Source organism: Diceros bicornis, chromosome 11 (genome assembly GCF_020826845.1).
Source record: "Diceros bicornis minor isolate mBicDic1 chromosome 11, mDicBic1.mat.cur, whole genome shotgun sequence".
NCBI lineage: Eukaryota > Metazoa > Chordata > Mammalia > Perissodactyla > Rhinocerotidae > Diceros > Diceros bicornis.
This window is the reverse complement of record NC_080750.1, coordinates 66,189,932-66,206,492: the sequence shown is the minus strand read 5'-3', so window position 1 is coordinate 66,206,492 and position 16,561 is coordinate 66,189,932. Positions and strand designations below refer to the sequence as shown.

The 16,561-nt window shown below is 41.9% G+C and overlaps 1 protein-coding gene across 2 annotated transcripts in view; it reads right to left on the bottom strand.

The window, feature by feature from the left end:
• Positions 1–7,609: 7,609 nt before the first annotated feature.
• Positions 7,610–16,561, bottom strand: part of CCDC25 (coiled-coil domain containing 25) — a 55,551-nt gene continuing 46,599 nt past the window's right edge. The window contains exon 10 of one of the 2 annotated variants that reach the window (XM_058550452.1): positions 7,610–13,959. In XM_058550452.1, coding sequence (XP_058406435.1) covers positions 13,930–13,959 — 30 coding nt within the window. In that variant the 3' untranslated portion in view covers positions 7,610–13,929. The remainder of the gene's footprint in view (positions 13,960–16,561) is intronic. The other variant, XM_058550451.1, reaches the window with a different exon arrangement.

The following is a 16,561-nucleotide window of genomic DNA, read 5'->3' as shown; positions in this document are numbered from 1 at the left end:
GGAGTCAGGACCTTGGTTTCTGGTCCCACCTCTGCCACTCCCTGGATGATCAAATCAGGGCACATCTCTCTTCTGGCTGATCTCTAAGGTCCTTTGTAGCTTCATTCATTCATTTATTCATTATTTCATGAGCAAGGCCATTTAAAAATCATCCAAGGGGCTGGCCCCACGGCATAGTGGTTAAGTTTGGCGTGCTCCGCTTCAGCAGTCCGAATTTGGTTCCCGGGAGCGGACCTATACCATTCATCAGCGGCCATGCTGTGGCAGTGACCCACATACAAAACAGAGGAAGACTGGCACAGATGTTAGCTCAGGGCAAATCTTCCTCAAGCAAAAAGAGGAAAATTGGGGGGCCGGCCCAGTGGCATAGCAGTTAAGTTTGCACGCTCCGCTTCAGCAACCTGGGGTTCACGAGTTTGGATCCCAGGCATGGACTGATGCACCACTTGTCAAGCCAAGCTGTGGCGGTGTCCCATATAAAGTAGAGGAAGATGGGCACAGATGTTAGCCCAGGGCCAATCTTCCTCAACAGAAAGAGAAGGATTGGCAACAGATGTTAGCTCAAGGCGACTCTTCCTCAGCAAAAAAAAAAAAAAAAAAAAAACCCAAACTCATTACATTTTTTGGAAGCCCCATCCCACTCCAGATTAAATGCAATAAAATGCATTCATATCACCCACTCAATATATATTTGTATTTGCTATAAAATTTTGAAGTTTTTCTAAATTTTGCTTTTGAAAATTTCATTCATTCAACAAATATTTATTGAGTGTCTACTATGAGCCAGGCACTGTTCTAGGTATTAGGGTATAGAGTTAACAAAATCTCTGTTCTTATGGAACCTATGTGGGATTGAGTTCAACAAATAGAGACAAAAAGTACATAGATGGGCAGATGGTGATAAATGCTATGGAGAAAAATAAAGCAAGAAATAAATTTAAAAAATAAAGAAAGCAAAAAATAAATTAAAAATAAAGCAAGAATAGGGACAGGGTCGGTTTGTTGCCCATAAAGGCCTCGGGGTTTTAGCAGTTAGTCCTGGCCTTTGGCAATGATTGATAAAGGACAACTGAGATTAGCCCCAGTCGCCTCCGGTGAGATTAAGTCAGTGAGACTGGGAGTCTTGCCAGGAACACTCAGGACTCTGGGCTCAACCTTAATTCAGGGATGATTCATATGTTGTTTGGCTTTGATGAACTCAACAGTTTACAGATGATTACAATTTCGCAGCAGTCAATGCACATTGCTAATTTACGTGTTTAAAATGGAATGAAATATTTATGAATGCTAAATCTAAAAATAAGGATGGCATACTAGTATTATATTTGTAGACATTAGTTAAATATGTATTAGGTCGTGCTGGTTTCTATTTGAATTTGAAAGTCACTACATGTTTTTAAAGGTCTCACACTTTTTTGCATGCCCTGGAAAAGTGTGCAGATATTGTGCTGGATGAACTGTCCTCTTCAGGAACTCCTTCTGAGGGGCAGCTCCTTCTGTGGACATGAAGATGAGTAAGGACCCAGGCAGGCCTTGCTTGCAGAGTGCTCACTGTTTATGTTCATATAGACTCTAGGCTTCTGCATATATAAAAGGGAGATCATACTCATTTCATAGGGCAGTTTGAGGCTTCAACAAGACCACTCCTGGCCTTCACACAGACCTCTCAACTCTTTGTGCCCTCATTCATATTACCCACAGATCTCTCCTTGAAAAGCCATCCACCAGCTCCCCTGCCACGTCCTGCCACTCTCCAATCGGCCTCAGCCCCATTCCTGAAAGCCTGACTCCATTTCACTGTCACAAGCCCCAGTGTTCCAGCTTTATCATTGCGAATTTCCATTCGCTCTCAACCCCTTTCTCTCCCTTGCCCTTCTCCTTAGTCAAAGTGGCTTTCCCTGTCCTATGGGGACATCTCCCACCGCCACCACATTCTATGACCATGCAGGAAACTCTGCCTGATTCCCTGCTGCAGCCTCCAAACCACGAACCTATCGCTGTCCTCCTGCTCTGCCTTTGAAGTGCACACCCTCCGGTTCTGGTACTTTCTCCTTCAACTCTAGTGACTCTGGCACCTAACGTGTGGGCCTGGTGCTCTGACCAGCACTGGAGCTCACCCGTGTGGGGATGCCCCACCTGAGCCTGCTCCCGCCCTCCTGACGTCACTCTCTGCTCTGTCTTCAGCAGCATGCAGCACCACTTCCCCAGGCAGCACTGTCACCGTACTCCGTGCGTCCATTCACCAAGGCTCATACTTGGTACCTTCCCTTTCCTACCATAACCACTCACCTCTCATCAGACCGCCAGTCACATACCCTATCCCATTTTTCCCGGTCCATACCTCCTTTTGTTCCATCTGATTTCCTTTCCCTGGGGCCTGGAGCCCCTCAGCCCCTTTGACGCTGCCCTCACAAATGGCCTAAACTCATCTAAATTTACCACTGAGCTGGTACGCTCTCAGTCCTGGACTACCCCGTCTTCTATCTTCTTTCCTGTTCCTTGGCTGGGAGTGAGTCGGCTGGTGGAGAAAGTTATCGTTCCATCTAAATGGATCACCTACAAAATCATCCTTACTCCACCATTTCCTTTTGGCAATCTGATTCACCTCTCGTAATAGCATGCTTTTCATTACTCCAGTGACTATTTCAACCTCGCCCCCTCACCCTCAAATTCTTAATCCCACTCCTACTGCCAATTTCTTAAAATTACTTCATCCACCACTTTCTGGAAGCCAATCATTACGAGCTTTGTCCTCTTCTCTTCTTTTCACTGAAAATGCCTTCCTTGTCTCAGGGGATTAGCCACCTCTTGTCCTCTCCAAGTCAAACTTCCTGGCCCAGATGAAAAATTGGGTTTTGAAAACTTGTAAAGAGAGGTCACTGAGGCGTTACTTGTGAACTTTGAGAAATCGTGGAAAGCAATAGTCAGAAAGTGTACTTCTGATATTTCAGATGTGGAAGTCAATTTCCCACAACTATAGGCTTGGTGAGCTTGCCGCCAATCTCAGATAAAATCAGAGAAACCAAAGGGCTGCTTTATATTATTTAGAAAATGCTACAGCAATTACTAGGAGCCAGTGCATGTTCTCTAAGGCTCATTTTGACAAGGTTGCTGGACTGGTAGATCAGGACAATGCCATCAATATATTTTATCCAGATTTCAAGCAAGTTTTTTGATAACCATGTGAGCAAGTAGGAAAATATAGGCTGGATCAAAGTAAAATTAGGAGGATTTATTTACTAGGTGAGTGTGCCCAAAGAGTGCTGAATAATTGATTAATCTCAGTCCGAAAGAAAATCTCAGCTTCTAGAAGTTTGCTGAAGGTACTACCCTGAGACCTACCTCATTCAATGTTTCTCCAAATTTTCTGGATGACAATATAGAAGGAAGGTTTAAAAATATGTAGATAATGTTTGTAAAGGGGATTGTGTTTGAGGAAATCATTAAAGCCAGAATTAACTCAATAGACTCTAACAAGATATCTTTAATAGGGGAAATTCATTAAACACATAATATTGAGTGAAAGAAGCAAGTCATAGAAAAAAATTACAGTAAGATTCCATTTATATAAAGTTCAAAACAGGCAGAACCAAACAGTGTATCGTTCTGGGAAATGCATGTAGGGGATAGAAGCCATGAAGAAAAGCAAGGGAATGATCACCATCAAGTCAGGACAGTTGGGAGGGAAGGAAGGGATGGGATTAGGAATAAGCACAAAGGGGGCTTGGAGAGGGGAGCTGTTCTATTTCTTAGCTTGGGCAATAGAACACAGGTATTTATATTATTATTATCTTTGAAAATAATATATCTTTCCATGCACTCTTTTGGGTGTTTGTTACATTTTACAGTAAAAAAAAAAAAAAAAAAAAAAAAAATTAAAAGAAATAAATCTAAAATGCTCTGGTCCAAAAAATCCCCCAAAATCCCAATGGTCTAATCAACATGATGTGTGGAAACGATTTAGGGGAAGTCTTGTCAACTTACTTAGTTAACAGTGTAGGTCAAAGAGTCAGTTGATCTAGGCGACATGTGAAGAAGAATGGTCTCTACTGTGCTCTGTGCAAGCTGCTGGCATCACGGCCAGGGTCCGGCACACACAGCCGGGGGGCTGCCCTTTTCCTGGGAGTTAGGGGGACTTGACCCACGTGATGTGAGGAGCCACCTTCTGTCCTCAGAGGCCTGCTTTTCCTGCTAATGGCGTGTTGAGGAGCAGTCACAGGTGGCAATTGATGGCTATCTTCAAACCTTTCAAGGCTGTTACTTTGCCCCGAGTGGCTCCAGAAGACAAAATGATGGGTAGAAATCACTGTGAGGCTGACTTTGGCTCAATAAAATAACTTTCTAATAGCCAAATGGCTTTAGAAAGTAATGAGCTTCCCGTCTCTGGATGCATTCACGCTGAGGCTGGAGGAGTTCTGTTTCGGGATATTGTAAAACGTCCAGAGAGAACAATCAGTTGAGATTGTTGATCTCAGCTATGATCCTATGAAAGAATTATGTGCATTATGCCTGCGAAGGAAAGCTAGAAGTTGATTCTGAAACAAAAGAGGTTTGTTTTTTAATATAAGCATTGTGTTTTGACAGCCATTTTCTTTTTAAATCAATACACGGTGTTGGTTTAGAAGGTTCAGGCACCTTCTACCGCACATTTCTAAGATTTCAATGGCAAAGAGCTCTGAGACCCCTGCAGAAGCACAGCTTTTCCAGATGTGCTTTAAGATTCTTGGTGCCAGAAGGGTACATGAGGTCCTGTGTCAATCTCCCCTCCAACTGCAAGAACACGATATGGACTCACAAGGACAGCTGGAACCACACCTGGACAGAAGCTGAGACCCACGCTATTCTCTCCTGCCACCTGCTGGCCCTTCCCTTCATCTGGACACTGGTTGTGTCCACTCAGGACAATACATTTCCAGGAGGCCTCTGCTACACAAAACTCCTAGCAGGGAGGGACCCTGCCTACACGGGGAAAAGCTTGGATGACTTCCAGTGGTTCTTACTAAATCTAGAAAAATCGTGAATTCCCAGACAGTGAGGACTGGAAGAGACCTTAGAACTCATTCTAACCTAGAGCCCTCAAACTGACAGCCAGCCCATGGGCGGTGACAGCCCACAGACAGACTTGGTTTGGCCCAGCAGTTTTTAGTTAACATATACAAATTTAGAAATTTGACTTAAAAAGCAGATTCGTAATGTAATTTGCTATTGGATATTCATGAAGTCTTAAAGCTGAGAGCAGTAAGTAGTTGAGTACCAACAACCAGATTACAATAGTGCCAGTCACAAAAGAGTCCTACCCCTGGGCCCTGTTGAGGAGGAATAAGCAATATCCCTCCTTAAATCTACCTTTCTAGCCTATGCCCCACTTCTAGAGGAGCCAGCTGCAGGGGAAGAGGGGAGCATCGGGGAGAGCTGGAAGGGGCGGAGTGAAGAATCAGACCTGAACTAGAAGGTGGGCTGAAGTTTTGAAGTGTATTTGTGATTCAAGTTTTGATTTAAACGAGGCAGGAATTTTTATTATCTAAAAGGAAGTTGTAATTTTAAAATGAAACTGTTCCTGTTCCATTGGGAAATGATCAGAAAATCACAGAATCGGACCTATTCAACCAAGATGTCAGGAAAGGGTGGGGAAGAGAAAGGGTGTTGAAGAAAGCCACTGCAAGAAAAAAACCATTTCTCTTTTTCTGTCCTATCAAGTTCAGTCCCTTCAACGAGTCAGTTATTCACTGGCTCCTCTTATAAAACTTTATTTCCCCACGGCAATTCTTCTGGGAGCTGCCCCTTTAGCAGAGCTAGGAGTTCACAAGTGGTGCATGTATACAGTGCCCACCTCGCCTCACCAGCCTCCATTTCCATTACCTTCCTGACCCCTTGTCTCGACACAAGGACAGCCATGTTTGGCCGCTCCATTGACCTACAGCCACTAGCACACAAAGAAATATAAAGCTGCTTCCCGTGTGGTGGGAACTGGCCTTTCTCCCACGGAGATAGCTGCAATTTGTAAAAATTTCAAGGTCCTTTGGGCATCGCAGCCTGGGGCAGACTGGCCATCTGTGCCGGGCTGGGACGATAACCAGGGAAAACAATGCACGTACACAACTACCGGGCTGGGACGATAGCCAGGAGGCTCAGTGCACGTACGCCACTGACAACCATTTGTGCATGGAAACACTGAATGCTTGCTCTGTAAACTCTGTAACTGTTTACTCTGGAAAGTACTGATGCTATAAAAACTGCTGGAGATTAAGGCCTGGTGAGAGTCTCACCTGTGGAGGGGACACCCGGCCCAGGACCTCTGATGATTGGATTCCTGCCCAGCCGTGTCAATTGAAGGGACTCTCCCTGGCAGTGGGGCGTGGATGTTGTGAGTAACCAATCTGATATGTTATCTTTTTGGTCAACCTGGTGTTTCTCTTTCTGGTTGATTTGTGTCATCTCCCTTCAGTCGATGTGGATGTTTTCCTTTTCCAGTCGAGCTGATGCTTTTCCCTCTTAATATTTGACCTACTCGGATCTGTTTGCGAACTATCACCTTTACTATCCTCTATATGATAAAATATACCTTCAGTCCATTTGTTTGGAGTGAAAAGTTTCTTTTAGGTCTCCGATCGAATCCCCCAAACCTCTCATAACACCCCGATAGCACTGGATTTATAATCCTTGCTCTAGTCCTAGTCTCTTTTTCCAGTGGGCAAAAGGAGGCTTAGAGGGGACAAGTGGGGGCCAGCTCAGTGGGGCAAGCGGTTAAGTGTGCGCGCTCTGCTGCGGCGGCCCAGAGTGTGCCGGTTCGGATTCCAGGCGCGCACCAATGCACCGCTTGTTAAGCCATGCTGTGGCGGCATCCCATATAAAGCAAAGGAAGATGGGCACGGATGTTAGCCCAGGGCCAGTCTTCCTCAGCAAAAAAGAGGAGGATTGGCATCGGATGTTAGCTCAGGGCTGGTCTTCCTCACAAAAAAAAAAAAAAGAGAGGACAAGTGACTTGTAAGTCACATAGAAAAGCAGCAGTTATATTCTAAAATCCATACTCCTAACGTGGGGGGAACTCTAGGGTTAGAAATGGTACATGGCTCCCTTTCCTTCATTATACTGTGCATACCCTCACCAAACTGTATCTTTTCTCCCATCCTTTCCGCCGCGGTATGAAGAGGCACCAGGACCCTGGGTAACTAAGGTAGCAGGTTGGCAGTGGGAGAGAGAATCAAAGGGGAGGTGGGGCGCTGCCATCTCTAGTTGCCTGAGGCCAGTCCTGTTCCCACCACCTCCCTTCCCAAATTGAGCACAAACTGAGATGAAAGTAAGCGGCTTTCCTCCTTTTCTTGGTTCATTCTCCACTGAGCTCAGGTTTTCACTGGAACATAGGTGCTTCCTGAGAGACAAACTGTACTGTAACTCGTGTCTAAGCAGAGGTGGTTTCGTGGGTGGGGACACCAAGGCACTCCTAATCCATTGTTCCTCTCCAGTTCTGAACTCCTGACCTTCCCCTACAGGCTCAGCCACCAGGTGTGACGTCTGGGAAGCAGCTGGGCATTTCCTCTTGGATTAAAGGCCCCAGGAGGCAAAGGCATAGCCAAGTCAAGCCGCTCACCTCGCCCTCCTTAGCTGAGCCAGGTACACCCCGGCCAAGAAGCAAGCAGAACCCCCAAGCCCAGCTGAGTCCAGATCTAGAATTTCTGCCTTTAATAAAAGCTGGTAATACTAGTTGCCTCCAAGAAGGGTGTCAACACAGAAAAAAGAGGCAACAGGGGAACAAAAGGAGAGCATTTATTTGGGGTCTTAGAAATGCAATTCAGGGAACACAGGTTCCCACAGCAGCCAGAAAAGTGCCCCACTGAGGAATGAAAGTCAGGAGTTTTTATTAGCAACAAGGAGAGCCCAGAACAATTACCTCAGTTGTTTGTCAAGATTTACGATTGGAGGGTAAATTTATGTTACAGTTCATTGGCTTACTCAAGGACACCTTGTTGCTACCAGAAAAAGTATATTTTTGCACAGTCTTTCAGAAAGTCCCTTCTCAGTAAATACCTCTTTTTGGCAAGTCAGCAAGGTCAGCACAATTTCATTTTTAACAAGATGGAGTCCAGGATACAAAATGGAGTCACTGCTGTCAACTCATTTCACAAGGGGAACTGGGAACACATATCGCCCTATACCCTTTTTTTCTTTTAAGTAGACTATTTTTTAAAGCAGTTTTAGGTTCCAAGCAAAATCAAGCAGAAGGTACAGAGATTTCCCATTTACTCCCTACCCTCACACATACACACGGCCTCCCCCACTATCAACATCCGCACCAGAGTGGTGTTATTAGTTACAATTGGTGAATGTACACTGACACACCATAATCACCCAGAGTCCACAGTTTACATTAGGGTTCACTCTTGGTGTTGCACATTCTATGGGTTTGGACAAATGCATAATGACATGTATTCAGAGTGATGTATCATACAGAATAGTTTCACGGCCCTAAAAATCTGTGCCCTATGCCCTTTTACATCTTTTGAATTTTGAACCACGTGTACCTATTTTTATAAATGAAAACATTTTAAACATTCTTCCCAACTTGGATTCCCAGAAGATCCTGGGGAGGCCACTCCTCCAGTGGAGTTCACAGCCACTTGGAAGGAGGAGTTGGCATGCTCAAGTGAGGGAAGGTTTGTGTGTTTCCTTTACCCTCTTTAATCCCTGATACATGAGCAGTTGTCTGGATAGAGTGAGAGAGAAAAAAGTCCAGGTAATCAACGTACTGCTCTGTTCACTAAGGTTTTACTATATTACAAAGCCCTGATCAACAACTGGTTTCAAAGATGGCAGCATTAGCCTTTCCACCATGGCAGAAGAAGAACCAGGCAGGGAGGGGCTTCACTTTGTGGGTTGGGGGCAGGAACAAGGCCTTCTCCCTTCTTGTTGAAAAAGGAAATGTTTTCTAACCATAGGTACCAGTAAAGCTTTTTGTGTGACCAAATTTAAGCTCTATTTCAGATCTTCTAGCCCTTTCCAAAGACTCTTAAAGCAATTCTAGTTTTAAAATACATTATGTAAGCCTCATTGATGCTGAGTACATTAACCATAAAATAAAGATTTCAGAGTTTTGAAGAGATGTAATTTAATGAAGCTAAGGGCTTCACAACTGAAGATAATTCTGGCAAGGCTGAGCTGGATAAAATGGCATTGCCTCTAATATTTTTCTCTTTACCTTTTTCAATCTGTAATTTTGACCTGTTAACCTTGGATTTGACCAAAGAGCTAAAAAGGTTCAAGACCAACAGACCAGCCTTTAACACCTGAAAATCCTGTTCCCATAAGCATACCCCAGAAATCACAAGCAAATGTTAGCCTCCTCTTTGTAAGGCAAACTGCTGAGGCAGAAACCAAAATACCACAAGAGTGCGGGCAGCTAAGGCCTCATCGAGGCAGGATGTGAAATGTCAGGCCATTAGTCTTATATTTTACTGCAGCAGTTACAAGATGGGGTTGATGTGGGAATGAAAACCAATACTGACTTTGGAGAATTCCTTTTTTTTTTTCAGCCTTAAATATTGACACCCACTCACCAGGTTTGGGAACTAGCAAAAGCTGCATGGGATTTCTAGGGTGAGCATTCATTTCCCCTGGCCTCCATTCCTTGGCTGTTGACAAAGGCAGAAAATGACAAGGCAGTGCCAACTGGCACATGCCAGTGGCAGAGACCTGTTTCTTATTTCATCTGACTACGGTGCAAAACTATAATCACAACCACCGAGGTGGAAAGCTCTGAGTTCCTCCGATAAGCAATACAACCACGAAATCAGGAAGACAGAAAAACGTAGGTACGTATATTCTAATGTGAGACAGAAAACAGAGGTACGTACATATGTTCTAATGATAAACATGGTTAAAATATAGCATTAGATAGATATTTGTATTTTCAGTGTACTTCTGAGTCCAAGCATACAAATGGGTCTCTACATTTTTCTATATGAAAATTCTGGTTTCAACCCATATTCTTCATATAGGTTAATTTACTCAAAAACTTACACCCCTGAATTCTACTAGCTAAGGCAGTTAAAGTCAAAAGGATGAAGGTATTGCCCTAATAAGAAATTTAACCCAAATATCCTCTAATAAACATTTAAGAACTCAAATATGCTTTTACAGCTGCGAGAGACACTTGAAAGTTTCTGTGGCTCCCTCTATCCCAATTCCTCCCCACAAACAAACTGAGTAACATTAGAATAAGCACTACCACAGAAGGGGTGGATCTATAAACAGAACGCTGGCCCAGAGCCACTACATTCATCAATGATACCATTCCAGCAAGTCTTCACATTTGCAGCCTCATTCTAGTCAAAACCTCAGGCAGACTCCTAGGAACTGTGGGAGGCAGGGAATCAAGTTGCAAACTTCAAATACAATTGCTCCAAGATCACGACCCTTGAGCTCCAGGTTCTGTTCTCTTCCTGGAATTCTTGGGCAATCTTCCTTTTACTCTAATTTACTCTTTTCCTCCTGCTAAGGAGCAAAACTGACTGTTGGAAGGGCATCATCTCAGGTAGCCGAGAACCTCCTCCTTCTTACTTGCCTAACATAAGTATGCACATCCCACCAGTGAGACTGAGTCTTGGAGGAGAAAAGTGAAATCACATACACACTTGGTTATACTCAAACTATAAGTTTTTATTATATTTTACATATCATTCATCCAGGACATAATGAATCTCATTTGTGAAATAATAAATGCACATAAAGGTCCCCTGCCCCATGCTGGGCCCACGTGCATCTGGCAGAGAGGAGCTCTAAGTGAACCTGACGTGAGCCTGCTCAGGCCCAGCAGTGCCGTCCTCATTGCTGAGCTGCCACACACTGGCTGGAGGCAGATGGGTCGAGACTGACATTTAGCTTGGAATTTAAGATTCTAATTTTATACTTCTGATTATAGTTTGATTGTTTTACAATCTACTTTAAAATCAAAAGGTGGCCTACTCACTCTACTATGATCATTTTGAGTGTGGGATTTGTTATTCACAATGCTGTACTTCAAATCAAACAGAAAAAAGCAGGCTTCAAAATCACAGCTCAGGAAAAACTGGAAAAGTGCTCCATTTCTCCATCCTGCTCAGTGTTCCCCATAACTGGTTCCAGCCCAGAAAACAAGAGCTTCCCCTCTCAGACAGGTGCAAAGGCAGAAGAAAGAGCTTTGGTCTTAAACTGGAGGCTAGGGCTGAACTCTCCCTCTTTGATCTTGCTGTATGTGTGGCTCACACCTTCCTTCCTGAGTGGGGGACACCACTGGCACTGAACAGTTAAAAGGCTCACCAAAATCTATGCTTCAAGAAAGAGTTAAAAACAATACAACAAAACAAACAAAAGATATTGAAGGGATTCAACTAAAGCCTACTGCCTACTCTGCTAATGTCAAAACCTTCCATACTTTGGTAAACTTCCCAACATCTGTTCCAGCACAAACACTGTGACAAACCTCCCTTGCCCAGAAATCATGACCCTAGATTAACAAAGGTGGATAAGAAACAAATTCTAAAGCTACAGGAATATAACAGAGTTTGTGAAGCAAATTAAATGATAATGTGAACCTCACCTGCATGCAGATCAAACAGAGTGGGGAAAACTGGAGGCAGAGTTGGAAAGAGAAATCCTCAGGACGCATGAATTTGATCAAGGGCACAGCTCATAAAAATATCAACAATTTGGAATTCTCCTACAGGAAGTTTGGGAAACATGCCAACAGCAAGAAATGAGATGACTTCATGACTCACGACAATGAGTTTGACCTGTTGGCACTGAACCAATGTCCTCAAAAGAAAAGGTCCTTGCTTTCTCTGGGACCACGGGAGCTGGGGGAAGATATTACCCAACACACAGGCAGAGGTAAGGTGGAAATCAGCACAGAGCAGCTGAAAAGATTCAAGAGCTAGGAATTCAGCTCAGAGAATTCAGAAGAGGGGTCTTGACATTTTAAACCAGCCTAAGCTGAGTTATGAAAGGTTTAAAATTTGGACCCCAGGATCTCTCACACTACAGCAAAACCAGATGTATTCTTCAAAAGCTCTATCCACACATATGCTGTAATGTGGGGTACAGAGGAGTCCTTCAGAAGCAGCAGAGAGCAGAGAGGTGACGCAGGTGATGCCAGAGGCAAATTTTAGATGTTTGCAGCAGAGTGTTAAGTGCCTATGGTAACCAGCCAGGAGGGTCACCTTACTGAAGATACACAGCTATTGACTTAGACTCAACCAAGGGTGTGTCTGGAAAAGGTCGTTCACTTTTACCCAGTGGGCATCTCGGGGAGAGACGCATTTATCTGTGAGCGAGGAAGATGATAACCCTGTAGAACCTGCCAGATTGAGCCTATGATACACAAGGTTTTCTACAGCCAGATCACCCTCAAAACGAACTTGGGGAAGCGGATAACGAGCAAATTCTAAGAATTCATATATCGATGTTCTTCCAAATAAAAAATGATTATTATTCTATTTTTAAATCACAAAACTCCAGGCTGAATATCATTAGACATACACACACACAAAATTACTAATTTCTGGAGTCGTCTCTCATACTCTGTCTCAAAACTTGGCCAAGTTCTGCCTCAGGGAATTTTCCAGTTCAACCCCATGCACCAACTTGGGATAAATAGAAACACTGAAGTCTTGGTTTTATCCACAGTCCCAAAGTGCTATTATAGATAGAATCTTTGAGGAGATAATTTTTGCTGGGTTAGAATAGATTTAAGAATAAGAATGCTGCATGTACGGCTCTGGGTGTGGTTAAAATGTGAATCTGTATGCCTCCTGCCCTGCAGGCTTTGTTCTCTTTCCCTTTCATTGTTTTGTTTTGTCTCTTTCTACAGGGATTGCCTTACACACTGCAATAAAAATATATCTTCTATTCAGAATCACACTGGAGAGCAGGTGGTTTGAATGAGCAGTACTGTTACATATTAAGTTTCTGAGTCTACAATTGATAAATCCGAACTCTGGGTTCACAATTCAAAATAAATATTATTTCAAAGTAAACAAACAAATTACTTGGCTGGCTAGTAAAATGCTTCTTTCTCTCTAAAGTCATACTTACAACACGGACTTTTGCTTTCTGCTGTATTCCAAGACAAAAATTGGGTAAGCTACATCTTCAAAATGATTCACAGAGCATCCTTTCCTATTTGTCCCCTCAGTGCTGAGAAAGGACTCCAGAGCCTGGCAGTTGTAATTTATGTGGCCTGGGTTACTTGGTGCTCAGTTAAAAACTGCCACAAGGCCCAACCCTGATTAACACCAACTATTTCTTCAAGCTTGATGGTACCTAGGTGGAGGCCCTCACTCAGAGAAAGGATGAATGTAGACGCTAGGAAAAGCTGTGAGTTGAGGGCAACTCCACTAACAGACTCAGATGACACAATGGAACGTGAATACTGAAGCCAGCAATCTTCTGAAAATATCACTATATCTTCAAAACCCATATATATTTTTTTCTAATCAGGAAATCGGGAGTGTGGGGAACATTCACATATATTGCTCACCAATACAGTCTTCTTAACAGAAGTGAGGCTATTTTAAGAATATGAAAAGCTTTTCAAGGCATCTATTTTCAGGGACAGACCACAGCAACAGAAATACTTTTCAGAGGTGGCTTGTTCTAAAGTCTATCCCAAGAACAAGGGCAGCCAACTTTCATGAGGTACAAAGACATGTTCAGGCAAAAATATTTTCACTTTCCTAAAGTCATATGCTGTCTTCAAGTCCAACTATATTATATATAACTGATCCTTTTCTGTCAGCAAACAGAAGAACAATTTTCTTTAAAACTCCAAAGTTGGTAATTGTGTAGAACTGAATGTAGAATTTTGGTTGGTTGTTTTTTATAACTCAGAACATAGATGAAACCAAAACATCTGCTACTGTCCCTAAATTCATATCCTTAAAAGGTCCTTTTCTCCATTCACATGAATTCATCTGAATCATTGCCGTCCTGTGGGAAACAAAAAAGTGAAACCATAAAACCCTTCAAAACAATTAACTCAATTTTAAAAATTTACAATTAGTCTTAAGTAACAAGCCTCCTTATGCTTGTAGAGTTCAGAAAGTAAAAAGTAAAATAATTAAATTCACTCATCACTTCTCTATCTTAAACTGTAAGTTGTTTAGAATAGCTGGATTAGTAGTCATAATCTCCAAGGTGTCATGACATGGCCTGGATTACACAGCTATGAGTGACCAGTGCTTTCCAAATTATGAAATAAGGCCCAATTGACCTAGTATAGAATGTAACAAGTGTAACTACAAGAAAATGTGCTTGCTCCTTCAACAAATATATCATAATATAAAACCAAACAAATATACTGCCTCAGTATCCTTATGCCAACAATGCTACCAATATACAAAAATATTTTTGGCCTAAATTCTATTATTTTGAGCCTCAAGGTTGTTACATAGTTGTGACATCACAAGATGGCTCTGATTTTTTTTTTCTAACTAGGAAAAGTCCTTAGGAAGCCATAGGCTAGTTACCGAGTTAGCTGGCTTGCCAAATTTTTGATTAAAAAACCTTACATAATGGTATACAGTATAAAGGGACTGATTTTATGGTGTGGCTTATAAACAAGTCCTGAAGACCAAGTACCAAAGTAGAGTCCCAGGCTCCTTTTTGAGCTACTGCACACCCTAAGAAAACTGCTCTGACTACCAACATTCACTAATAGCGTAAGTTCTGGTACATTTGCTTGAAAATGTCACAACTTGAACATGTTACTTGTTTCAGCTTCTATCTCTTTCCCATTGCTTGATACCCAAGTGGTTAGAGAATGGGAGAGGACTTGGGCTGAGAGGTATATATGCTTTTCTCCTTCTTAATAGCTCTTTATGGGTAGGGAAATATGAGATAAGGTAGAAAACAATGGTTTCTGCGAAGTTTGGTTTTATCTCCTTTCATTCAGTAGTTTTCTCTGTGCTTCTCTTCAGTTAGCACAATGAACTGAGGCCACAGTAAAATTGCCTTAGATAATTGTACAAAGAGCAAACCAATGTTTGTATTCTATGCGAGCACCAGAACTGTCACTGCCTTAGAGTCCTAAACTGAAATACTAGCATTAGAGATGTTGAAGGAGTCACCATATATCCTTGAAGGTCAGCTTTAGGTTCCAGACACTGAGGATGAAACACTCACTAAGATAATTTGGGCTGATGACAATGAAAGTGCATTACTCCCTATAAAAGCTGTGAGGTAGATCTGCAAAGAATTCTGTGTGTCTGGGGATCTGTATTTTGGGATTACAGGAACTTTTAAATATATATCTGAGATTCAAGATTTTATTTGGACAATTTTTATATTTTACATACCCTTTAAGAGTCAACATGTTTTTCAACATAGCAAAATAGGTTTCTTGTCACCCACTTAAAAAGTGATAAGCAAATAAAATGTTAAAAGTAATTGTTTATAATTCCTGATACCAAATTTAGTAAGATTAGAAATTATAGATTGAAGAGAATTATTCCAAATAGGGGGGCAAAAACTCAAAATTAAACCAACTTCAGAGTGGAAGATTAATATTTTTCCTGATGAACCTGCATAAGCTAAATTAAAAATCAAGTCCTATCTTATATAAACACCAGCCTTTAACTGAAAATCAACTGATCACGCTGTCTAGTTGGATCATAAAAGGTCTGTATCCCCTTAAGAGAAGATGGTTATAAGAATTAAAGCCTATTCCTTTGAAGTACAGGGAAAAGCTGTTAAGAGTCCTTCCACTGCAAGAGAGAAGAAAAACACCCAGCGCAAAACTTCCTTGGAAACCTGAACCTGATTCAAACCTGGAGCTCAGGAATAGGGGTAGCAAGCAATAGATGGAGAGGAAAAGCAGAGGGTTAGTAATCCTTTGGTCTACAAATCTGATTTCTTAACCCTGGAACTTCTAACATCTGTCACTAATCAGCTGGTGTTTGTATATTCATTATATGTGTGTAAGTATGCACTTATTTCTTAATTCCAGAACATCCAAACTTTAAAAATCCACAGTGATGGGAATGAAAATGCCTAAGGTCATAACATAATATAGGTGCCAGATTTCTGCCGGTAAGTAGCCTCTAAATAACAGAAAACTTCAATAAGCAACAACAAAGACGTTAGATTTGGGGTACGTTAAACCCTTCTGTTTAACTGTTCAACTGTTTTAAGAGTTTCAAGAAATCTAAGAATAATTTCCAGAAGGTATTAAATACATCTCCTCTTTTAATACTGATCCTTTGTGGGAAAATAGCAACTAAGGATTATATGGATAAGAAATAATAATGACCATTTATATTCATAGAGTGACTAAGTCGAGGAAGAACTTTTACATATATGATCTTGTTTAAATTTTAGAACAGCCCCATGAAGTAATATGTCTCCCTTTTACTGCTAATGCATACTCACTCAGAGAAGTTAAATAACTTTATTAGACTTATTCAATTAGTACCTGATAGTTTAAGTCTCTCAACTTCAAATTCAAGGCTCTATTTAATTACATAATGCTGTTCTGGAGTTTTCCAGGAATAAATTATAAAGATACATCTCTGACTCATAAAGAAGCCTCATG